We start from the raw sequence: 26,721 nt of genomic DNA on the forward strand, positions 1-26,721 counted from the left end.
GCCCAATTAATATAGTTCAGAAGAAACTACAAAAGTCTGGACTGCACTTACGGGAAGCTGCTGAAGAATGAGTATCTTTTCATGCTTTCTGCAAAATGATGAGAAACTGACAAAACCCAATGTATGGAAAATGTAACATAATAGTATTATATGTACATTTGCACACTAGCGCGTCAGTTCAACACCGCTTGTGTTCACGTAATAAATGGAGTTCCTAATATGTCTATGGTCTTCCCTCTTAAACACTAGTTTGTTATTTGTGTAATACAAATATTCTACATGGTGTCAGAGTAAAACTTAAAAGCTGTCCAGACAAAGGTTTTTATTAATCTAATAATGGCTTCTTTTTATTTTGAGCAACCAATCTTGAATTGGAATGCTATAGATCTGTATCAAGAGTTTTTAAGATTTCAACAGCAGGTGAGCTTTTGTTTCAAAGGACCGTTAGCTGGTGCCGATAGTAAACAAAAAGCCGGATGGCTGGGAATGTGGATAGGTCAACAAGGCCGTGAAGTTTACAAAACTCTAAATATTACTGATAGTGAAGAGGGAGATCCGCAATAGCTATTAAAGAAAATAGAAGACTACATAAGGCCAAGACAAAATAAAAGAGTGTCTAGATTTAGAGCACATCAGAGAAAGCAGGTAGAAGGAGAAAGTTTTGATAACTTTGTTAAAGACCTAAAGCTTCTCATTATGGACTGTGAGTATGACAACCCAGACAATATGCTTATTGATTTGATTATTAGTGGAGTCATACACGTACAGTTAAGACTACTTGATCAGGGACAGAAGTTGACCCTTAGCAAGGCTTTAGAAATTGGACAACACTATGAGATGTCGCAAAGCCAAGTGAAAATGTTTAGGGGCCAAGAAGTTCTAGCTATCAAGAGACAGTCACACAATGTACTCAAGGAGAAGTCTATAGACAACTCAGATAAATTAAGTAGTAAATGTGGCAAGAACCATGAAAAGGGAAAACGTCCAGCAATAGGAAAGACATGCAATTTTTGCAAGAAGAAAAACCACTGGTTTCAAATGTGCAGAAAAAGACGCAACGTTAATCTGGTAGAAGATGACAGCCACAGGGATGAAAATATTGAGCAACGCAGCATTAATAGATTAATGCAATTCATAAATACATATATAGGACATGTTTATGTTCTCTACTTACGCCAGTGAGAAATACACAATGCACTAATTAAATATAAATGAACTAAGCAAAATACACATGATAATATCCAATGGAAATAGCACAAAAGTAATTAAGATGGAACTTGTGATTAAGTTCGGCTTACCACCAGGTATTCCTCTAGGAGTAAGAATAAATGAAGTAGTCCAGACTCGATTGCTCAGCGATAGAGAAATAAGAGGGTCTGATTTGATTTGGATCTACTTTATATAGGCCTGGAAATTGTGGGCGGAAACAGGAAATGTCCTAGGCTTAGAATTATCTTACACGTGGGTGAATTAGACTTGAGATGGGAGTCGCACATTGGTACGTCGAAAGGCGCTTTGACTCGAGAAATCTCCTAGATCAAAGAGAGACGTAGGAGAAAAGAAGGGGGGGGGAGGAGTGACTTGCATTCCACACAAGGTGGTGTCCACTGCGGCTGTCAGACATCCTGCCGATAAGATCAAAGAGTCTGTGTGTATCTTTGCCCCGGTCAAGGGAAGATAAATCGAAAGACGTGGCCTAGCTATCTCCAATGTGGTCAACTAAGTCTAGCCTGGAGGGGAAAAGGTGGTGCGGGTGAAGAATTTGGGGGTAGGATGGGGAAATAATTAAAATAAAATAAATAAATAATGAATAATAATAATTAATGCTGTGATAAATTTGAGTGACTCTGACAGCGAGTTTTTGACTTGTCACAGACGCCGACCCAGAAATGTGTTACCTTCGAGCGAGGAAATACTCACACCTAAGACACCAGATCTCAAGGTGGTGAAGAAACACTTTGACTCCGAAAAACAGTCTCAGAAACATTATTATGATAAGAGGAAAGGAGTTAAGAGTCATAATCCACTACAAGACCGAACGGCAGTCAGAATGCAACTTAATTCTAAGTGGAAACCAGGAACAGTAGTTTCGAAGCATTCTAAGCCTAGATCATATGATGTCAAGAGTGGAAATAAGGTATACAGAAGAAACAGAAAACATATCAGAAAGTCTTCTGAGAAAGCAAACAGATTTGACAATAATTATGACTTTCCAGATGACATCTCAGAACAACCAGAACCACAAAATCTAGAGAGTCAAAGATTACAAACTACGCTAGATTTTGAGCCGCCACTACACACTGCTTCTTCTAACACATCTAGACCACATGAACCTTGTGTAACACGCTCAGGCAGAATAGTTAACAAACCCAAGAGACTTGATTTGTGATGAACTGAATTGACTTTTTAGTTGACTAGTTTGTTAGTTATTCTTTTAAACAGATTTTCTGAATTAAAGAAGAGAGATGTAACATAATAGTATTATATGTACATTTGCACACTAGCGTGTCAGTGCAACACCGCTGGTGTTTACGTAATAAATGGAGTTCCTAATATGTCTTTCCTCTTAAACACGAGTTTGTTATTTATGTAACACAAATATTCTACAAGTATCTTTTCATGCTTTCTGCAAAATGATGAGAAACTGACAAAACCCAATGTATCGAAAAAGCAAAAGAAGGTAGTGAATACTATGGATTCCCTGTAATCAAAACAACCAGAAGAAAGAAAAGACTTGATGGGAAGTTGAGTTCAAATGTAGGACTATCAGTTGAACTGCAATTTAAACGTGTTGCAACAGAAGTGCTGGACAGATTTCATATGGAGATGAAGGGCAGATTCCAAAGGCTGGAAAGAAAATGGATACCTTTGGGTTTCTTCTTGAACCAAGACACCTGTTGGATGATGACACGCTTATGACAAACTGTGTTACTTCAATGATATCATTGATGCACGAGCACTTTTCATCAACAAACTAGTAATACTATCACCAATAGACATATTGTGGAAACAGGCTTCATATGGTAATTACGTGTGCTCAAACCTTGCAACCTCCTCCAAATACCGCTAACTCAGGCCACTTCCATTGCATCATTCTCAAAGCTCAAGTTCATCAAAAACTATCTGAGGAGCACATTGACGCAAGAAAGGCTTATCATGGCTTTAATGTCAGTGAAGTCTTAAATACTAGAAAGTATCGATGTAGATGATGTTATAGATTTCATTGCTGCACAGAAAGCACGACGTGAAGCGATATGAATTGAGATTTGTCACTTGTGCATTATTTAGCTAATAAACAACGGTATTATTCATTAAAAGAGTCTTAATGATTATTTTTTGTTAAGTTTGCTGATATACTGAACCAATTTGATATTGGGCTTATATATTATCTCATGTCATATGTTGAATGTCAAAATGCAAGGGGCCCCCAGAGAGGTCAATCCTCCCCTCCCCGGCCCCCCCAAAATCCCTAGCTACGCCCCTGCATCTGGTAGCAATGCAGATTCAAATATAGTTGTAGATATTTTCTGCCCGAATATCAGAAGCTTTCTCTCAACAACCCAAAACTGTCCTCCCTCCATAAAAGATAGACGTGTAGGGGCGATGTGATTTTTTTTTTTTTTTCTGTTTTTGGCCGACGGACATTGTTACAAAGCTTATAACTGTCAGTCTAGTAAAAAGTTGGTACATGTTATTTCTCCAACACGCAGTCTCGGATCAAGCTGAAATTTTACACATTTATTTCTTTTACCTGACAACACAATAATCAATAAAAAAATTAATTGATTATTGGTAATTTTGTTTGGTATCTCGAACAAGGGAAAAAATGGGTTTGACTGAAGTGGTGGTATAAGCTTAATTAGTCCCCTTTGTAGGTCGCCGCTCTAAATTAAAAGAAACAATATATAGCTATACAATATTCTCTAGTCATAAGTACCTCATTAGCAGAGTGATTAGTTCAAATTCAGGTCGTCCCCCCCCCTTTTTTTTTATTCTGTAAATGTTTTTAAAAATCAATTACGGTTAAATCCCCCCAGACATCCCTTTCTCCCCTGCCCCCGCCCCATTTTCCCATCTGGTCCAAGTGATAGGATCATAATGTATTGAGGAAGGTAAAAGCATGAAATAGCGCTAAACAAAAACAATTGGTAAAAATATTATAAATCGTACAGATTTATTGTAGTTGGTCTAGATACAAATTTAATAGGGTTTGTTGGACTAGTCCGTTTCGTTTCTTTGATTAAAAGGTATTGGCCGGAAGTCGCTTTTTTCCCTATATATCTTTGTATTTTTCAGTTCTCTCTTTAAATTAAACTGACATTATTATGCTATAATTTTAAGTGTACCTGATAGAGAAAAAAATTCTGCACAAAAATACGGGTAGTTGGGATATAACCCGATAGAGGCTATAAAAAGAAAAGACCTGAAACTAGCGCGTGAAACTACACATTTACAGTACTTTATTTGATGAGTATTTTACCCAAGATCTGTGTTGTTTTTTAGGACTAGCTTATTTTATGTACCGGCATTTTCCGATACACAATTTCATACACAAAATAATTGTTGAAAACAAATGTAGTGATTTTAAACTTTAAATGATTACTTAAAAAGGTACGTGTTACTCTAATCAATTTTGAATATTATTTTGTTATGAATGTCACTGTTTTTTTGTGTCTGTTCTAGTTTCTTAAATTTTTCTTGAGTAAAGGGGTCGTTTTTCTCCTAATGGGTATACCTAATTTCTCCAAGCAGCTTTTGTAAAATATTGGTCCTAAATAATTCTATGTTTATAAACGAAAAATCGCATGGCTGCATTATGATGAATGTACATGTTAGTTCAATATATTTTATATTACTAGGTAACTATAAATAACCGCATAAATAGACGTAAGTTGTTTTTTTTTCTGTTAGATAAAGTCATATGGCAAATTTTTGTTTTCTAAAAAGGAATAATAATAGAAATTATACAGTAAAAATAATCACTAAGTTTTTCTTTTAAAAGTTTTGAATGTCTAACTGATAAGATTACAAAGAGAGTTTGTGTTTTTGCAGATGTACACAAGCTACACTATGAGTCAGTCCATCTCTTCTAATTGTTTAGAAATGAGTGTAAAAATGTAGGCTTCGATATTTTTAGCCTGAATTTAAGAAGTTACAAACTACAAACAACTAATATATTGCCTCTTCCATAAAACTTTGTAGGCCTACTTAAAAAATAAATTTATCCAATGCTCGAAATCCTGCTTGTATACTTAGGCCCTATTTAAATCGATCCGGTATCAATGTATTAAGTAGCAATAACCCCGCAAAAAAAATTAAATGAAAGAAGATCATATATTTTTGTGACGGTACGCATCGGTACGGGGTACCGGCACCTTTTTTCAATGTCTCGAAAAATGATTACTTTTCTTGTAATTCAACGTTAATTGTTAATTTATTATTAGTTGAAAGTTAGGCAATCTATCACTGAGTAGGCCCTACCGAAACCTCTTTTTTATTTTTACACAAAAAAAAGCACTTTATATACTTTCAGCCGACATGCCGTATTATTAAAAACACCTCTATATGAACTTCTCAATCATCTAGATTCTAGAGTCTTAGACAGTCATTATTTTAGACTAGATTTAAGTAGAGTCTAGACCTAGATTTAGTAGGCCTATTATTATAAGTTTAAAAAAAAATCAGTCATTATAGACATCATTCGCAATTTTATTATTAGGTCTAGGCATTGAAAAGTAAATCTATTAATAAACTATAATAGATCTAAGTCTAAGTACTAACTTATTAAATAAGTCATTATAAGTAGAAGTATTATAATGAATATTGTATAGATCTAGATTGACTAGATTATAGATAGATCTATAGATAGATCTCTAGTTTAGTAGATTAAGTATAGAGTATAGTAAACGTATTACAGTATTATTAGATCTATGTCTTATGTCTATATCGAATAATCTAATAATCAAAAAAACTTTAGTCTTTATTAATATCTAGACTTTTTTCTAATAAAAACTGACTATAAGCATAGCATAGGCTAGACTCGGCAATCTAGTCTCAAGATAGAATCTATACTATTACTATCTAGATCTATTCGATTTTATATATAGATCTAGACTAGAATTAGATTATAGATCTAAATATACTAATGGAGAGATGATATAAGGTGTTAGCTAATAGTGTTGACAAGAAACAAACCTGGGTTTTTCTAAACTCTAATACTTGGTATGTAATAGTAAAACAGCACCTACCTAAATAAATCGTAACTAGCAATCAAAAACCTATATTTATTGTAGTATATATAGGTCTGTGGTTGTATTTTATATAGCCTTCGTAACTTCTTCTATAGAGAAATGACTTTTGTAATTTCTTTTACTGAAAATTGGGCTATTCGCGTCTGACACATATATAATTTTTATGTTCAGCAACAAACCCTATTACATGACTCCCGATTTTATTAATTGTTATAGTAACAAGGTGAAATATGCCTACCGATGTGATGAATTGAAATCTAATACATGACCTACGGATATCTTTTGAAATTTCAATTATAAAATAGACAAATCTGTGATTAAGAAAAAAATTGGAAAAAAAAGGGACTAGGAAAATAGTAGGATTTGGATTCAAAACATTTGTTCCACTTCTGCTTATAAACTTTTTATGAATTCTAAATTTTTCAGTCTTGTGATTAAGTTTATTATAGATCTAGAGTATTCTAGACTAACAACAATAAATCTGTGCTGTAGAATATTCGTGTTACACAAATAACAAACTAGTGTTTAAGAGGGAAGACATATTAGGAACTCCATTTATTACGTAAACACAAGCGGTGTTGCACTGACACGCTAGTGTGCAAATGTACATATAATACTATTATGTTACATCTCTCTTCTTTAATTCAGAAAATCTATTTATCAGAATAATTAACAAACTAGTTAACTAGAAAGTCAATTCACAAATCAAGTCTCTTGGGTTTGTTAACTATTCTTCCTGATCGTGTTACACAAGGTTCATGTGGTCTAGAGGTGTTAGAAGAAGCAGTGTGTAGTGGCGACTCAAAATCTAGTGTAGTTTGTAATCTTTGACTCTCTAGATCTAGTGGTTCTGGTTGTTCTGAGATGTCATCTGGAAAGTCATAATTATTGTCAAATCTGTTTGCTTTCTCAGAAGACTTTCTGATATGTTTTCTGTTTCTTCTGTTCCTGGTTTCCACTTAGAATTAAGTTGCATTCTGACTGCCGCTCCGTCTTGTAGTGGATTATGACTCTTAACTCCTTTCCTCTTATCATAATAATGTTTCTGAGACTGTTTTTCGGAGTCAAAGTGTTTCTTCACCACCTTGAGATCAGATGTCTTGGTAGGTATTAGCGGTTCTGACACATTTTGATTCTGATGTTCAGCACACCTGCTACAATCCCTAACTGTCACTTCAATGTCTGCATTCATGCCTGGCCAATACATAACTTCTCTGGCTCTCTGCTTACACTTGACTACTCCTAAGTGAGATTTGTGAATCAGATTTAGCATGTATTTACGAAACTTGGTGGCATGACTATTCTCAGACCTTTGTATATAATACCATCCGAAGTTGATAACTGGTCTCTTGAATCCCAATATGGCCTGACTTCAATTGGAGTCTCGCTTCTTGTGTCTGGCCAACCAGTCATAATTACTTCCAGAAGCATTGAAAGTTCTTTGTTTGTACAGTCTTTAATTTCACTGTATTTCGAATCACTTACAGAGATCATATGCACTGAATCATCTGTAAATTCATATGTCTGTGTATCAGTATTTGGTAGATGTGCACTAGAAAGTGTATCGGAGATAAACATTTCCTTGCCTTTTCTGTAACAGACTTTTAGATCATACCACTGTAGTCTTATTAGCATCTTCTGTATTCTCATTGGTGCTGATAATAGAGGTTTCTTGAAGATTTGCTCCAGAGGTTTGTGATCATTATAAACTGTTACTTCTTTACCAAATATGTAGCAGTGAAATTTGCTTGTACTATACACAATTGAGAGAAATTCCTTCTTAATTTGTGCATATCTTGTTTCTGCATCTGTGAGAGCTCTTGATGCGTATGCAATTATACGACCTTCCTGGAGTAATACTGCTCCCAGTCCATCTTTACTTGCATCACATTCTATCTCTACGTTCTTGTTGACATCATAATATGCCAAAACTGGAGGGTTTGTACAAAGATGTTTCAATTCTACAAAACTCTTGTTTTGTTCATGATTCCATTGAAATTTTACATCATCTTTTCGAAGCTTTCTTATTGGAGCATCTGCTTGACTTAGATTAGGAATAAATTTTGCTAGGTACTGAATTAAACCTAGAAATCTTCTGATTCCATCTTTGTCATGAGGAGCTGGCATGTCAATAATTGCCTTTATCTTTGCTGGATCTGGTTCTATACCTTTCTCTGACAAGATATGGCCCATACAAGGTACACTGTTTTGGCTTATCTTGCACTTGTCATAGTTCAGCTTAAGATTGAACTCCGTTGCTCTTTGCATGACTTGTTTCAATATATGATCATGATGCTCAACATCTCTACCAGCTACTATAATATCGTCTATGATGACATATGCTCCTTCAATTTCTTGAAGCATTTCATCCATAATTCTTTGGTAAATTTCTGGCGCTGATTTGATATCAAAAGGTAATCGTAACCATCTATATCTTCCCAAAGGTGTGTTGAAAGTTGTGAGAAATGAAGATTCTCTTTCAAGCTTTATTTGCATAAACCCTGACTTGGCATCGAGAACTGAGAATATCTTCAAATCTGGAATATTAGTGATCACATCTTCAATAGGGTGATTTACCCGTCTGATTGCTTTATGGAGATCTATTAGATCAATACATATTCTCACTTTGTCATTCCTGAACGAAACAACCATGGAGCTAACCCATTCAGTAGGTTCATGTACTGGAGTAATAAATCCATCAGCGTGCATTTCTTTAAGTTTTTCTTCCACTTTCTTGCGTAGCGATGCTGCTAAGCGACGTGGTGGATGGATAACTCCTTTAGCATTTTCCTGTAACTGAATCTTGTATTCTCCTGGCAGTGTTCCAGTTGTTTTCAGCATTTTAGGAAACTCTCTTTGTAACTCGTCTTCTGCCTTGGAGTCTATGCTGTCTATCCGTTGTAGTAGTCCTAAACATTCTGCTGTGTCACCACTCAAAATGTTGTCTTGGCTAATGTCTACTACCTCAAACCTTGCTTTCACCTCTTGGATATTATTTTTCAAAGGTAGCACCACTGCTCCTAAAGTCTTAATAACATGATGAGAGTATGACGTGAGCTACTTTGCTGAATAAGCAAGTTTTACTTTGAGCTTTTCAAACTCTGACTTGACAAGAATGTTACATCTTGCACCAGTGTCGATTCGAAAAATTAATGTCTTGCCATGCACGACTAGTTTTACAGTCCACTTGTTATCAACGACATTGATTTTCTCATATTTACCCTTTTTATACTGGCTACTTGCAGTACTAATAGGTATAATATTTTCATCACTGTGGCTGTCATCTTCTACCAGATTAACGTTGCGTCTTTTTCTGCACATTTGAAACCAGTGGTTTTTCTTCTTGCAGAAATTGCATGTAGTTCCTATTGCTGGACATTTTCCCTTTTCATGGTTCTTGCCACATTTACTACTTAATTTATCTGAGTTGTCTATAGACTTCTCCTTGAGTACATTGTGTGACGGTCTCTTGATAGCTAGAACTTCTTGGCCCCTAAACATTTTCACTTGGCTTTGCGACATCTCATAGTGTTGTCCAATTTCTAAAGCCTTGCTAAGGGTCAACTTCTGTCCCTGATCAAGTAGTCTTAACTGTACGTGTATGACTCCACTAATAATCAAATCAATAAGCATATTGTCTGGTTTGTCATACTCACAGTCCATAATGAGAAGCTTTAAATCTTTAACAAAGTTATCAAAACTTTCTTTTTCTACCTGCTTTCTCTGATGTGCTCTAAATCTAGACACTCTTTTATTTTGTCTTGGCCTTATGTAGTCTTCTATTTTCTTTAATAGCTATTGCGGATCTCCCTCTTCACTATCAGTAATATTTAGAGTTTTGTAAACTTCACGGCCTTGTTGACCTATCCACATTCCCAGCCATCCGGCTTTTTGTTTACTATCGGCACCAGCTAACGGTCCTTTGAAATAAAAGCTCGCCTGCTGTTGAAATCTTAAAAACTCTTGATATAGATCTTTAGCATTCTAATTCAAGATTGGTTGCTCAAAATAAAAAGAAGCCATTATTAGATTAATAAAAACCTTTGTCTGGACAGCTTTTAAGTTTTACTCTGACACCATGTAGAATATTCGTATTACACAAATAACAAACTAGTGTTTAAGAGGGAAGACATATTAGGAACTCCATTTATTACGTGAACACAAGCGGTGTTGCACTGACGCGCTAGTGTGCAAATGTACATATAATATTTTTACCAATTGATTTTGTTTAGCTTTTCATGCTTTCATGCTATTAGCTTTCTCAATCCGATAAGATCCTATCACTTGTTGGACCCGGTGGGGGAGAAAGAAGAGGATATCAGTGTGAATGTTACCGTGATCGCTTTTTAATGCATTTTTTAAAAGTTGGAACGACCTGAATTCAAACTCGAGGTCTTAAGCCTATCTAAGCCCCCTGAAGCCAACATACTAACTAGTGTGTCAGGGAAGTGTTTATGAAAATAGAAGGGTAGTTTCAAGCGGCCATCTATTTCTACAAAGTTTAAAGGGGACCAATTCAGCTTGTACCACCACATCAGTCATGTGCAGTGGCGCAGCTAGGGATTTGGGGGCCCGGGAGGGATTTTTAGTTGGCCCTTATATTCACTGTAACAATTTATTCTAAAGTTTACAATAGAGAACTACCTGTAGATCAGTTTCTAGTTGATCTAAAATTGTACTACACTAGGCCTAAGGCAAGTAATAACAGGTCAAATTTTCTTATTTTTTCGTCCACGGCAAGTGGGAGAAATAGTGATATGTCAGTCAATCGATGAGCTTATAATATTGATTTCATTCCTTAATATTAGTCTTGACCATAAACATAAAATTATTGACTATCTGGCCATGATGGGTGCAAAAACTAAACCACAATCGGGGCGGGTTTCCAATTCTTTCTGTATTAATTTCACCTGTCTTCTGCACTGACGCATGTAAAAATAATATGTTCATGAGTCTGTGGCATTTTACGTCTCGAGAGACGATCTTTTCCCTTTGCAACTTCTTGTGTGATTAAAGAGGCCAATCCTTGATACACAGCTGCGATCGCAGGTTGGGCACATGTGATCACCAGGCGCCGTTGCATTATCACCCTTCTTTCTGCTTCTGTAGTGTATGGCATCTGCAATTCAAGACCCTTCCTTTATGCTCTCTCTCCATGTAGATCCATCCAGTACTACTTTTTCCCAGCTGCTAGTGTCGATTTTGAAGAGCTTCATGTCGTGTTTGCATACATCCGTATAACGTAAGAGTGGGCGACCAGCGTCTCTCCTGCCTTCTGTTAGATCGGTCATGAGTAACCGATTAGATAAACAGATGTCAACATTAAACACATTTAAGAAAACCCTAGTCACTGCTGGATTTACTAATAGGCAACATGAGCGATAGATTTTATGCCCCTATGCCTCAAAAATATTTAAAATAATTTTGAAGGAAGAACAAAGTTATTATATGTTACAATGGGTCCCGTGTCTCAAATAGGTTCGGTCCTGACTATAGTGAATGTTTGTTTGTCTACTGCCTGCAACTAAAATAGACTTTGGTCTGGCTAGACAAATATTGGCCATTCAATTTCCTCTCTATTTACCTATCATACAATTATTTTTTTTTTAAATAATAGTAATATTTGTAACGCTATCTATGATGGAAAGAATATCAGTAACAAAAACTCTTTGTATCCTAATTTCAATTGCTGTAAAAGGTTGTTGACATTTTGAATAAGACGAAAGCTTCCTGATGAACTGTCTGCTAGAGAAGAAAGTCAACAATATATTTCTCTTCTCTTTCGTCAGTTGTCATCAAGAATGTAATCAGGAACAACTTGGTCACAAAGCTTTTGTCCACACCTACTCAGCAAGAAATCAAATCGCTGCTTTAGTCCAATCTTGTCCTCTTCGTGAAAGCGTATTGTTAGTGTGTTGTGGAGAGAAGTCTATAGGATATTAGTTGGCCAGGAGATGAATTAGTTTACATTTTAAACGTAGACCTTTTATGAATAAATAAATGAAAATGTTTATGAAATCTTTAATAATTAAATGTAAATTAAAAAGACAAACCTAAGATGTAGGTCTGAATAACGTCAGAGGTTATCTACCTACGAGTCACGTTAATAGATAAAATCACACAGAGTTGGCCGTAAGGTCACTAGTGCATTAGAAAAACGCAAATACTAAACTAGTGCGTGACATTTCTTAATGAATTAAAAAAAACTAAATTAAAACAATGTGTTTTAGTTTTGTTAAAATAATGTGTGATAGTTAAAATAATGTGTGATAGTTAAAATAATGTGTGATAGTTCAAATAATTTGCAATAGTTCAAACAATGTGCGATAGTCAAGCTCTAGCCTATTAATCAGTTTCTTGTTGTGTTTTTGTCTAGTCATATATATGTGTGTGTGTGTGTGTAAGCACGAGGCCAATCGTTAGAGTAGGCCTCAACACTGACCTGCCACGTCGCAAACTGTAGGCAGTGGAGACCGATAGCTCGTTACCACGTCCTATAAGCTATGGCGATTGGTAAGTGGGTAAAAATATTTCTAATTGCACAGATTTTGTGCTAATATTAGAAGATATTACGTCATTGTTTGTTGTTTATGTTTTATGCGAAAGCAAAGAATCGGACGGAAATAAAAGTTAGTTATATATGTCTACCTTGATAAAGACAGTCTCGTTATTATCATTATTAAATAGTAACGTCTACAGTAATTCTGTAGTCACAGATTAATAATAAATTACTGTAGACGTTACTATTTAATAATGATAATAACGAGACTGAACAAATATATAATGAGAGAACATTTCACTATACCAACATTTGATCAAATCAATAGTTCACTGGGAGCAGCAAAAGTGTTTAGTATACTTGATCAAAAGGATGCATATTGGCAAGTTGAGTTGGATGAACCAAGCTCTTATTTATGTACATTCAATACTCCGTTTGGAAGATACAGATTCTTGAGAATGCCTTTTGGTATATCCTCAGCTAGTGAAGTATTACAGAAACGTGCTTATCAAGTATTCGGAGACATACCAGGTGTACATATTATGTCAGATGACATGCTGATTGCAGCAAAAGATGAAAAAGAACATGATCAAATTTTTGAAAAGGTTCTGGAGAGAGCTAGAAAGAACAATGTAAAGTTCAACAAGAACAAGATACAATATAAACTTTCTGGTGTTAATTATCTCGGAAGACAAATTGGAGCAGATGGTATTCGTCCAGATCCAGCTAAAATCAAAGCAATAATGGAGATGCCAGCACCAACAGATCGAACAGGAATTCAAAGACTGCTAGGGATGTTGAGCTTTCTGTCAAGTTTCATTCCAAACATGTCAACAATTACCAGTCCATTGCGTGAATTGCTAAAGAAGGGTGTATTGTGGCAGTGGAATGCAGAGCAAGAAAATGCTTTCCAACTAATAAAGAAAACACTTAGTGAAGCTCCAGTTCTGCAATTGTTTAACCCTGAAAAGCCAGTTACTATTCAGTGTGACGCTTCTTCTAAAGGGTTGGGAGCATGTTTAATGCAAGAAGACACACCAGTTGCGTATACGTCAAGATCATTGACAGAAACAGAGTGCAGATATGCACAAATAGAAAAGGAAATGTTAGCTATAGTGTTTGCAGCTGAACATTTTCACCATTATATTTTTGGAAGAACTGTGACTATACAATCAGATCACAAACCTTTGCAAACTATTGTGACTAAGCCTTTACACAAGATTTCACCAAGACTTCAGTTGATGATGGTAAGACTGTTGAGATATCAATTAACAGTAACTTACACTCCAGGTTCAAAAATGCAAATAGCTGATACGTTATCGCGTGCGTACATCAATGGTCAAGAACAATCAAATTCAAATGATGACATGGTTATGAGAATTCATAGCGCAACAGCACAGTTTCCGGGAAGTGATCAGAAGATTATTGAAATTAGAAGGAAAACTGAATCTGATGCTAAATTAAAACTTGTAATGAATTATGTCAGAGAAGGTTGGCCAAAGATAAAAACTCAAGTTCATGAAACAGTGAAAGTGTATTGGTCATTTAAAGACAGTATTCATGAAGAGAATGGAATATTGTTTTATGAGAACTGAATTATAATTCCTTCAAGTACGAGAAATGAAATTCTCGACAAGTTGCACATAGGTCATTTTGGTCTTGAGAAAACCAGATCGAAGGCAAAACAGAGTGTGTTTTGGCCAGGATTGTCTAAAGATATTTTTTCGACAATAATGAAATGCGCAACATGTGCAACGTTCAAAAGAAATAATGTGAAGGAAAAATTGCTACCTCATGCTGTACCAGACAGACCATGGAAAAAGGTTGCGACAGATTTATTTGAATGGCGAAACAATGACTATTTGCTAGTTGTGGACTATTTCTCCAAATATCCTGAAATAAAACGACTAGAGAACAAAACAGAAGAATGTGTTATCAGGGCAATGAAAGGTATTTTTGCTAGACATGGCATACCAGAAGAAATAGTGAGCGACAATATGCCATTCAATAGCTATCAATATAGAGAGTTTGCTTCTGAATGGGGTTTCAAGATAACAACATCAAGTCCCAGGTACTCTCAATCAAATGGACAAAGTGAGGTGTATGTTGGTATCGTAAAGCAGATATTCAACAAAGCATACAAAAGTGGGAAAGATCCATATCTCGCTATGCTCGAGTATAGAAATACTCCGATAAGCGGACTGCTTTATTCGCCATCACAACTGCTGATGAGTAGAAGACTCAGGGACAACATTCCAACTGATCCCAAACTATTGAAACCATCGGTAGCTGAAAATGCAGAGACATTACTCAACGAACGACAGAGGAAAAGCAAAGTGAGGTACGATGCAAAAGCAAGGTTACCTAAAGACTACTCTGTCGGGGAGAAGGTGAGAGTTCGTCTAGGACAAACATGGCAGAAAGCAGTCGTCATTAAGAAACATCCATCGCCCAGATCTTACATCATAAAGACAAATGATGGGAAAACATACAGACGAAATCAACGGTTTTTAAACAAGAGCTACGAAGAAGACATCTCTGGGTACTATGACACCGACGAAGACAATGACCAGCAAACTGTTAGAACAAAAGAAACAGACAATTATGAACCAACATCTAGAGAACTTGCTGTGCCGGTCAAGACAACCAGAAGTGGTCGAGTTGTCAAAATTCCTTGTAAATATAAGTATTAAGAACTTTAAAAGGAAGGATGTGATAATAGCTTCAAAAGGAAGGATGTGCTAATATTAGAAGATATTACGTCATTGTTTGTTGTCTATGTTTTATGCGAAAGCAAAGAATCGGACGGAAATAAAAGTTAGTTATATATGACTACCTTGATCAAGACAGTCTCGTTATTATCATTATTAATTAGTAACGTCTACAGTAATTTATTATTAATCTGTGACAATAGAACATGTGCTAATATTAGAGATATTACGTCATTGTTTGTTGTTTATTACAGAACATGGTGTCAGATTTGTTTTCAGATCTTGTGTCAGATCTGGTGTTAGATTAGGTGTCAAATCTAGTGTCACATTGCTTTAAAGTGCTGGTAACAGGTAGATTTAGATCTAGTGGTTTCTAAATTGCTAAAAGTACATTTTATTTGTGGTTTCGTTAGTTCATGTTGTTAGATCTAGATCTAGACATAGAATCTAGAATCTGTACGAATAATGGAATTATTCGATCCTCCTAAACCGTTGTCACTGGACGGTAATCTATCTGAAAGATGGAAAAAATGGAGACAAAGTTTTGAACTGTTTATGGTCGCCACTGAAAAAAATACGAAGCCCGAGCCAGTGAAGAAAGCTTTATTGTTACACCTGATCGGTGAACCCGCTCGAGACATCTACAATACTTTTCAAGTATGTGAAGATGAGACTGTAGACAAAGTAATTGAAAGGTTTCAGAATCATTTTTTGCCTAAGTCCATCACTGTGTATGACAGATTTAAATTCTTTTCAAGAAAGCAGAAAGACGGAGAAACGTTTGAACAGTATTATACTGAGTTAAAGAATTTGGCAAAAGAATGCAAGTTTGACAACCTTCGAGATGAACTCATCAGAGATCGATTGGTATGTGGCATACAGTCGGATCGAGTGAGAGAGAGACTTCTGAGAGATGTAGACTTAACTTGAGAGAAGGCAGCAAGCATAATTCGTGCTGACGAGCATACCCAGAACCAAATGATAGATATGAAAGGACTACATGTGGATGCTGCTAATAAATTAAAGAAGACCGAAGATAGAAAGCCAGTCAGAATCTCACAGGGAAAAATGGCAAAGAATCATGTAACAAGTTTCATTAGAGATTGCAGATCTTGTGGTGGATCTCATGGAAAATACAATTGCCCAGCATTTGGACAGACATGCCGAAAATGTAAAAAGAGAAATCATTTCGCTGTAAAATGTCGTTCGAAACACTTCAAAGCTGTGAAGGAAAAATTGCTACCTCATGCTGTACCAGAAAGACCATGGAAAAAGGTTGCGACAGATTTGTTTGAATGGCGAAACAATGACTATTTGCTTGTTGTGGACTATTTCTCCAAATATCCTGAAATAAAACGACTGGAGAACAAAACAGCAGAATGTGTTATCAGGGCAATGAAAGGTATTTTTGCTAGACATGGCATACCAGAAGAAATAGTGAGCCACAATATGCCATTCAATAGCTACCAATATAGAGAGTTTGCTTCTGAATGGGGTTTCAAGATAACAACATCAAGTCGCAGATACCCTCAATCAAATGGACAAAGCGAGGTGTATGTTGATATCGTAAAGCAGATATTCAACAAAGCATACAAAAGTGGGAAAGATCCATATCTCGCTATGCTCGAGTATAGAAATACTCCGATAAGCGGACTGCTTTATTCGCCATCACAACTGCTGACGAGTAGAAGACTCAGGGACATCATTCCAACTGATCCCAAACTATTGAAACCATCGGTAGCTGAAAATGCAGAGACATTACTCAACGAACGACAGAGGAAAAGCAAAGTGAGGTACGATGCAAAAGCAAGGTTACCTAAAGACTACTCTGTCGGGGAGAAGGTGAGAGTTCGTCTAGGACAAACATGGCAGAAAGCAGTCGTCATTAAGAAACATCCATCACCCAGATCTTACATCATAAAGACAAATGATGGGAAAACATACAGACGAAATCAACGGTTTTTAAACAAGAGCTACGAAGAAGACATCTCTGGGTACTATGACACCGACGAAGTCAATGAACAGCAAACTGTTAGAACAAAAGAAACAGACAATTATAAACCAACATCTAGAGAACTTGCTGTGCCGGTCAAGACAACCAGAAGTGGTCGAGTTGTCAAAATTCCTTGTAAATATAAGTATTAAGAACTTTAAAAGGAAGGATGTGATTATAGCTTCAAAAGGAAGGATGTGCTAATATTAGAAGATATTACGTCATTGTTTGTTGTTTATGTTTTATGCGAAAGCAAAGAATCGGACGGAAATAAAAGTTAGTTATATATGTCTACCTTGATAAAGACAGTCTCGTTATTATCATTATTAAATAGTAACGTCTACAGTAATTTATTATTAATCTGTGACTACAGAACAGATTTATTATGTCTTAGTCAGTCGTAAGTGTAAGTACATGGCAGATCCAAAATAATTGATACAATTACACTTAATAAAAAAAAAATGTTTTTCTTGTTATCAGCCCGCCAAGCCACGAGCCCTCCAAGCCACGAGCCCCTCAAGTGAGCCTCTCCTGTGCTATTGCTCAAACAGGTGATATCAGCGATGAAGTATCGACACGATTAAAAAACAATATATCTCAGTAGTAGAGAACTTGCAATAGATCCTACAATGTGCCCCGTGAGAGTCGGACACTCTAAGATTTCATCGGGGGGTGTAATTTAAACTTGCCAACTTATGTTCAGAATGCGCCTTAGACATCGATGGTGTTGAGTTTGTGCCAAGTTTCAGCTCAGAGTGCATGCAGCTTTACAAACATACGTTGAAGCCACTTTGTTTATTGTAACTCTGACTTGCCGTTTCACTAGAGATCTAGTATCAGACTTATAAAGTAGACAGTACGTGTACATTTGAACGTGAATACACTACGTGTACATTTGAACGTGAATACTATTTTACGTCAAGTTCAGATCATAATGAAGGAAATTTAAGCATGAGAAGAAGGGTTTACTCACAGAGCTGCTATTTCCAGATATAGAGGCTTCTTGTCATAAGGTAGGGATTAAAGTTCTAAAAATATCCCAGGACTAATTGATCTACTTGAAGCACTAAATCCTATTGCTGATTTACTGAAATAGAGTGTAGGCTACTTCTAAACTGGGAACTCCAATGTTATCATTTAATGAGCTGCAACAGTCCAACATTCTGTACAACTTGCCGACTAACTCTAGTAATGCATCTATTAGGGTAACCTGCAGTTGATCAAAGCGTCTGGTACGCATCACTGATAAGACCAGCCTGTGCTGAAGATGTCAATAGTGACTCCACACAAGATTTGCACGATGTTTTATTTATAGCCAGAATTTGCTCCGACATCATCAATTTTTTTTTCTCTCAGAACAATCGTAAACTATTTCCCAATATTTTGAGCAGAATGTTGGCAGTCTATCTGTATAGGTCAAACCATTTAGATCAGTCGTCTCAGATCAGACATACACTGAAACATTTACACTATATCTATCTATCAGAGAGAGAGAGAGAGTGCTAATGTAAATCTTAAGTTAAATTAGCTGGCGCTCTTGTATGCCCGTCCCTCTTTTTGTTACTCGTTCTTTTTGTTAACAAAAAGAAACACTTGCACTTTGGTTTTGTCAAATTAATTTTTTTAATATTCATTATGATTGATCCGCTGCCCCCCCCCTCTTTTCCTTTACGTCTGTATTCAAATTATTGAACGCCAATGTACTCAGAACACGACATCGTGTAGACTCGAACTTAATGTCAAAGGTCAAAGGTCGTTTTTAGCTTTCCTCCTTTCTCAATAAACATTTGAATCTCATGCTTTCTCAGTTATATTTTTTATGTCATTGTGTGTGTGTGTGTGTGTGTGTGAGAGAGAGAGAGAGAGAGAGAGAGAGAGAGAGAGAGAGAGAGTTATTGTATGTGCACAGAGAGAGATTCAATAAGGTTCATTGGATTTGATTCTTAATGCTAACAAAATATGAACTTTTCAGAATTTGATAAGATTCAGAACTGTGTTGTCTGTTGATTGATAAGATTCAGGACTGGTGTGTATGTTGACTGATAAGATTCAGGACTGGTGTGTCTGTTGATTGATAAGATTCAGAACTGGTGTGTCTGTTGATTGATAAGATTCAGGACTGGTGTGTATGTTGCTTGATAAGATTCAGAACTGGTGTGTATGTTGACTGATAAGATTCAGAACTGGTGTGTCTGTTGATTGATAAGATTCAGGACTGGTGTGTCTGTTGATTGATAAGATTCAGAACTGTGTTGTCTGTTGATTGATAAGATTCAGGACTGGTGTGTCTGTTGATTGATAAGATTCAGAACTGTGTTGTCTGTTGATTGATAAGATTCAGGACTGGTGTGTCTGTTGATTGATAAGATTCAGGACTGGTGTGTCTGTTGACTGATAAGATTCAGGACTGGTGTGTCTGTTGATTGATAAGATTCAGGACTGGTGTGTATGTTGATTGATAAGATTCAGGACTGGTGTGTATGTTGACTGATAAGATTCAGGACTGGTGTGTATGTTGATTGATAAGATTCAGGACTGTTGTGTCTGTTGATTGATAAGATTCAGGACTGGTGTGTCTGTTGATTGATAAGATTCAGGACTGGTGTGTCTGTTGATTGATAAGATTCAGGACTGGTGTGTATGTTGACTGATAAGATTCAGGACTGGAGTGTCTGTTGATTGATAAGATTCAGGACTGGTGTGTATGTTGACTGATAAGATTCAGGACTGGTGTGTCTGTTGATTGATAGATTCAGGACTGGTGTGTCTGTGGTTCTAAGACGTTTTCTACCCGGGGACCCCTTTATATATTCAAAACCTACCCTTGGACCCGTAAGTGAAAAACTTACTTGAATGGTTAGCATATAAGTTACAAATGTAAAACAAAACACAACTTTCGGTTGAGAGAGTGTCTATTGTTGAGAGTGTTGAGAGAGTGTCTATTGTTGAGAGAGTGTCTATTGCTGAGAGAGTGTCTATTGTTGAGAGTGTTGAGAGAGTGTCTATTGTTGAGAGAGTGTCTATTGCTGAGAGAGTGTCTATTGTTGAGAGTGTTGAGAGAGTGTCTATTGTTGAGAGAGTGTCTATTGTTGAGAGTGTTGAGAGAGTGTCTATTGTTGAGAGTGTTGAGAGAGTGTCTATTGTTGAGAGAGTGTCTATTGTTGAGAGAGTGTCTATTGTTGAGAGTGTTGAGAGAGTGTCTATTGCTGAGAGAGTGTCTATTGTTGAGAGAGTGTCTATTGTTGAGAGAGTGTCTATTGTTGAGAGAGTGTCTATTGTTTCAAATAAAGTTGCAAAAATGAATGACATGGATGAGGTTGATGAGATGTCTGTAACAACTGCAAATGTCAACGACCAAAATTAATAGTCGCTTTCTTTTTATTTGTGATGAGGCTCAATCTGGACAATGAATCCATGTTGTAGTAATAAGAAGACGGGAAAACAGTCGACAATTTCTTGACCTAATCCGTAACGCAGGATATAAAATTGGGATATGTAACCAGAATTTGTGGTATCCTTGTTAAAACTTTGTTTAAAGTTCCTCGTTTGTAGATGTCAATAAGCTGCTACTCTATTATTATGGACTATGTTTTGCATCTGAGTTTGTCCGCGCGCAAATGTGTTCAATATCCAGTTGGGATATCCAAGTGAAAAATAGTTTCAAATCTTTGGCTTAAGTCGTCGTAGAATAGACATATTAAACAGTAGTGAGGGGCGAGATAATTATTATAAACATTATCTGATCAGATAAAGTGGTTTTCAGCGAAAAAGCCATTTTAATTGTATACAATGTTCATCTTTCTGCTGACCCTGTGATCCTCGGACTGATAAGATTTATAACTCTTGTGTCTATTGACTGATAGATTCAGAACTAATGTTTTTTTTTTAAAGAATGCTAAGTAATAGTTTTCAAGGATAGTTTGTTTTCGTGGCTAATGCAGACAACCCATTCCATCCTCTAATGGCACCAGGGAAGAAGGAGCACTTGTACGAATGTGCCTCTATCTTTGGGTCTTTCTGAGTATTTCATTAGGTTTTGTTTTTCTATTTGTAAACTATGGTTGTCTTTTATGTATTATATCTACTTTACTTTTTTTTTTCTTATGTCCTGAAGTGTCTCTAAGTGTATAAGTAAGAACAACGCAGTAAATACAGACCCCCAAAATCCAAAAGTATAGGTAAGAACTATGAAATCATCTATTAATACTTGAAGGAAATAAAACATGCAATATGAATTGAAAAGTATGAACTGTCACATCCTTGTAGAGACAGTTCAAGACCATCGTACATGTAAGACAGTATACACGGATTATACATATCACGATTATACATATCACGCCACATAAAAAGAGAGAAAACAAAAACCTTGATACAAAATTAGTTCAAGGTTATAGCAACAAATGCACTAAACTAGAAGTTTGGGGTCTGTATTTATTGCCTATTATTAGGGATGTTGTTGTGTTAATTTCACAAAATGTTGATTCAGTATTTTTGTTGGTAAATTAAATTCTCCTACTATTAGTGTGTGTTTGTGTTTTTATTGCTAACAAAACTCCTCCATGATTATCTGCCCTATTATTTCTGAAAATTTCACAATTACTATTGAAAATGACTGAGTTATTCTTCTTCTTCTTCTTCATCGTTCTCATTGTTATGTTGGAGTGAGTTATAAATTTTAGGATTTAGCCAAGTTTATTATATTAATTAATGGAAATAATGCTAAATTAAGTTTTATTTATAATTTTAGTTATTATGTTCTTATTCAATTTTTTAAAAAGAAATTAGTTTTGATTTTAATCCAAAATTATGAAATTTAACTTATCACAAGTCATTAAATAAAAACAGCAGCCCTATTGATTCAAGGGTGTGTAATGTTTTATTGCTAAGACTAGATTCCATATTCATCAATGTCTTCACTCTTAGTTGGCAGCTTACTATGTTTAGAACTCAACAAAAACTAGTCACACAGTAACAACGTTTCTACAAAGAATATTGATTAAGTTATTTAAAAAACAAATTCTGCCTTCCAATCACAAAATTAATGTTTATAACCAAGACAAATGCTTGTGTTTAAATACATCAACAAGTTATTTGCAAACATGTTTGTTTTGATGTACATTTAATTTAATGTTCAACTTTGAAATGCAACTACTACACAGACTGAAGTCTAGAATTTATCAAAACACATTTGAAATATACAGACAAAAAGCAAACAACAAAATAAAATATCACAGTAACTTTGATCCAGTGCTATTATATAATCCTAATTCAAGAGATAGACTTGAATCAAAATAAAATCCTATTAGTCCATGAGGTAGGCCTACAATTGTCCTAGAAAACTAGTTAAATTGAGACTCATATATGTTATTTGTACATTGTATGTCATTGTAAATTTAGCAGTTAAGCTTTTTTCAAAATTGTGTTTAGACTTTTAAGAACAAGCTCTAGGACATTTTTGTGATCCACCATCTGAAACAAAACAAAAAAAAAGAAATAATAATAATTGTTTTGTATCTTATTTTATAGACAAAACTGGCACCTGAGACTTTTCGTTCAAACATTTTCTTTTGAAAGAAACCATCTCTTTCTCTTCCATCAATAAACTTACTTCTGACAATGAGAAATAATTATAATATTTTTAAACCAAGATCACTCTTTGACCTTTGTGGTGATACATACAAGTAGAATACTGTAAGACAGTGTTTCCCAAACTGGGTTCTGCAAAACCTTTGAATAAGTGTTCCAAGAACTATTGTAACAATTAACTCGTGAGAGCAGATGAAGTATTTATATGTATACAGAAAAGAAAAATTGATTTTATTACTTCTTCATGGTTAGAAAAAAAAAATGTCTACAAATTTTGAACAGACCTAGATTATGTCTTTAATTTGACACAAAAAATACAAAGATTAACCTTTAAATTGTTTCTGGTTGATTTTGTCTTAAGACTACCTTAATATTTCAAACATAAGCTTATATTAAGTTGCTTATGTTTCTTACAATCCTTTTGTGAGAAGCATGACTTTTCTAGTTGAAACAATGTGACCTGGAAACAGTGGGCTTGATGCCCCCACCAGACAGATGGACACCAGATATTAGAATTAAGCTAATCGATATCTTAGGGCCTAACTGATATTAAGAATTTAAGCGCTTCAAGAACACAATACTATCAAAGTTATTAAGCCTTCATTTTTCTGATGTTTATTGTATTATAGTTTTCTTCTTGAAAATATTTTTGTAAAAATAAATTTAAAATATGGTTTAATTATTGTGATTTTTTAAAATAAATGGTAAATAATCTGACGTATAAAACAATCAAAGGGTTTTAAAGAATTGTAAGAAAATGGGAAGTATTTCATTTGAGAACAAGTTTGGGAAACACTGCTGTAAGATATTAATATACCTAGGACAATGATTCAATAGCAGTTTGAGCAAAGAATCGAGCTGCTCTCTCCTTGGAATTCTCAAGTTCTTGCCATCTTCTGTTGCTCAGAGATTTCTGTAGAGATATTTTGTTTTTATTAGTCATCTGCAAAATAAAACTCTGTGTGTCAAATGTTCTATAAAAAAAACTAATAAAATAAATAGACTTTAAAGATATTAGGAAAGTATTGCTGGTTGCCTTCCCTTTTTACAAATCTTATATCAACTCACTCTGTCTATCTGTCTGGTACACATTTGGAGCATATTATTTCTCCCAATTCCCAATCTCAGATCAAGTTGAAACTTTGCACAATTTTTTTTTGTTTCTAACAAAACCTTAAATTAAATAAATTAACCAATTAGTTAATTAAATAGTTGCAATGAATTAATTTTAATTGATATTGAAAAAGGGAAGAAAAAAAATTGGTATTGAGATATGTAACTGTAAATATGGAGTTGTTCCCACTAGATAATCTTTGGGTTTTTTTATTAAGTTTTTATTTATTTATTTATATTTTTAATTAAAATATTAGATGAAAATTTATTTCTCAATTTTCAATTTAAATAGCTATATAAATTAAGACAAAATAAATGTCACATGTTAAACTAAATGATCATGTCACACCAGACATATCTGTAATAGCACATGATCATGTCACACCAAACATATCTGTAATAGCACATGATCATGTCACACCATCCCTTCATATTACATCAGCCATCCATATGACTATATATTTACACCACCAAAGCCTTTAATGTTGTATTAAGCATAACACCAACCTCCCTAGCATGTCAACTTTCCATCATGACATAATAAATCATAAAGTATCCATGATTAATATCAAGATAAAGCCTCAGGCAACTAACTATCAAAGCAGTACAATGTTTATAAAACATCTAATAATATAAGTAATAGGCTGAGGGTTCTGTTCTTAATGTTAACATGAATTCAAGGTACCTTCCTGATGTAACTCTGTTCAATGTACCTATCTAATGTAACAAGAATTTGTTCAATGATGAAGCATGAATTAGTTAAAAGTGGTATGACCTTCTTGATGAAACATGAACAAATTCATGATACCTTTCTGATAAAACATGAATTAGTTTAAGGTACGTTCCTAAGGAGAGATGAATTTGTTTAAGTTGTCAACCTTCCTGATGAACCATGAATTAATTCAAAGTACCTTCCTTATACAAAATGAATTAGTTTAAGGTCCTCTTAACTTCCAGATGCAACATGAATTAGTTCAAGGTCCTCTTAACTTCCTGATGCAACATGAATTAATTCAAGGTCCTCTTAACTTCCTGATGCAACATGAATTAGTTCAAGGTCCTCTTAACTTCCTGATGCAACATGAATTAATTCAAGGTCCTCTTAACTTCCTGATGCAAAAAGAATTAGTTTAAGGTCCTCTTAACTTCCTGATGCAACATGAATTAATTCAAGGTCCTTTTAACTTCCTGATGCAAAAAGAATTAGTTTAAGGTCCTCTTAACTTCCTGATGCAACATGAATTAATTCAAGGTCCTTTTAACTTCCTGATGCAACAAGAATTAGTTCAGGATCCTCTTAACTTCCTGATACAACCTGTTTTAGTTTAAGGTCCTCTTAACTTTCTGATGAAACATGTTTTAGTTCAAGGTCCTTTTAACTTCCTGATGCAACATAAATTAGTTCAAGAGCCTCTTAACTTCCTGATGCAACAAGAATTAGTTCAAGGTCCTCTTAACTTCCTGATGCAACATAAATTAGTTCACGGCCCTCTTAACTTCCTGATGAAACATGTTTTAGTTCAAGGTCCTCTTTACTTTCTGATAAAACATGTTTTAGTTCAAAGTCCTCTTAACTTCCTGATGAAACATGAATTAGTTCAAGGTCCTTTTAACTTCCTGATGCAACATGTTTTAGTTCAAGAGCCTCTTAACTTCCTGATGAAACATGAATTAGTTCAAGGTCCTCTTAACTTCCTGATGCAACATGAATTAGTTCAAGGTCCTCTTAACTTCCTGATGCAACATGAATTAGTTCAAGGTCCTCTTAACTTCCTGATGCAACAAGAATTAGTTCGGGATCCTCTTAACTTCCTGATGCAACATGTTTTAGTTCAAGGTCCTCTTAACTTTCTGATGAAACATGTTTTAGTTCAAGGTCCTTTTAACTTCCTGATGCAACATGAATTAGTTCAAGGTCCTCTTAACTTCCTGATGCAACATGAATTAGTTCAAGGTCCTCTTAACTTCCTGATGCAACATGAATTAGTTCAAGGTCCTCTTAACTTCCTGATGCAACATGAATTAGTTCAAGGTCCTCTTAACTTCCTGATGCAACATGAATTAATTCAAGGTCCTCTTAACTTCCTGATGCAAAAAGAATTAGTTTAAGGTCCTCTTAACTTCCTGATGTAACATGAATTAGTTCAAGGTCCTCTTAACTTCATGATGCAACAAGAATTAGTTCAAAATCCTCTTAACTTCCTGATACAACATGTTTTAGTTCAAGGTCCTCTTAACTTTCTGATGAAACATGTTTTAGTTCAAGGTCCTTTTAACTTCCTGATGCAACATAAATTAGTTCAAGAGCCTCTTAACTTCCTGATGCAACAAGAATTAGTTCAAGGTACTCTTAACTTCCTGATGAATCATGAATTAGTTCAAGGTCCTCTTAACTTCCTGATGCAACAAGAATTAGTTCGAGGTCCTCTTAACTTCCTGATGAAACATGAATTAGTTCAAGGTCCTCTTAACTTCCTTCATGCAACAAGAATTAGTTCAAGATCCTCTTAACTTCCTGATGCAACATAAATTAGTTCAAGAGCCTCTTAACTTCCTGATGAAACATGT

The 26,721-nt window shown here is 35.2% G+C and overlaps 2 protein-coding genes across 7 annotated transcripts in view; both read right to left on the reverse strand.

Annotated features, from left to right (window-relative positions):
• LOC106064301 (guanine nucleotide-binding protein G(o) subunit alpha-like) overlaps positions 1 to 18,717 on the reverse strand; it is a 60,370-nt gene extending 41,653 nt beyond the window's left edge. Inside the window, exon 1 of the mRNA XM_056040172.1 lies at positions 18,428 to 18,717. The gene's annotated coding sequence lies outside the window, so the exon portion shown is untranslated. The remainder of the gene's footprint in view (positions 1 to 18,427) is intronic.
• A 3,594-nt stretch (positions 18,718 to 22,311) lies between these two features.
• Positions 22,312 to 26,721, reverse strand: part of LOC106078526 (cilia- and flagella-associated protein 99-like) — a 42,955-nt gene continuing 38,545 nt past the window's right edge. For all 6 annotated transcript variants that reach the window (XM_056040186.1, XM_056040199.1, XM_056040220.1 and 3 more), the window contains 2 exons: positions 23,858 to 23,953; positions 22,312 to 22,923 (listed from right to left, as the gene is read on the reverse strand). In XM_056040186.1, coding sequence (XP_055896161.1) covers positions 23,858 to 23,953 — 96 coding nt within the window. In that variant the 3' untranslated portion in view covers positions 22,312 to 22,923. The remainder of the gene's footprint in view (positions 22,924 to 23,857; positions 23,954 to 26,721) is intronic.

This window comes from Biomphalaria glabrata, chromosome 1, assembly GCF_947242115.1.
Source record: "Biomphalaria glabrata chromosome 1, xgBioGlab47.1, whole genome shotgun sequence".
In the NCBI taxonomy this organism is placed as follows: Eukaryota; Metazoa; Mollusca; class Gastropoda; family Planorbidae; genus Biomphalaria; species Biomphalaria glabrata.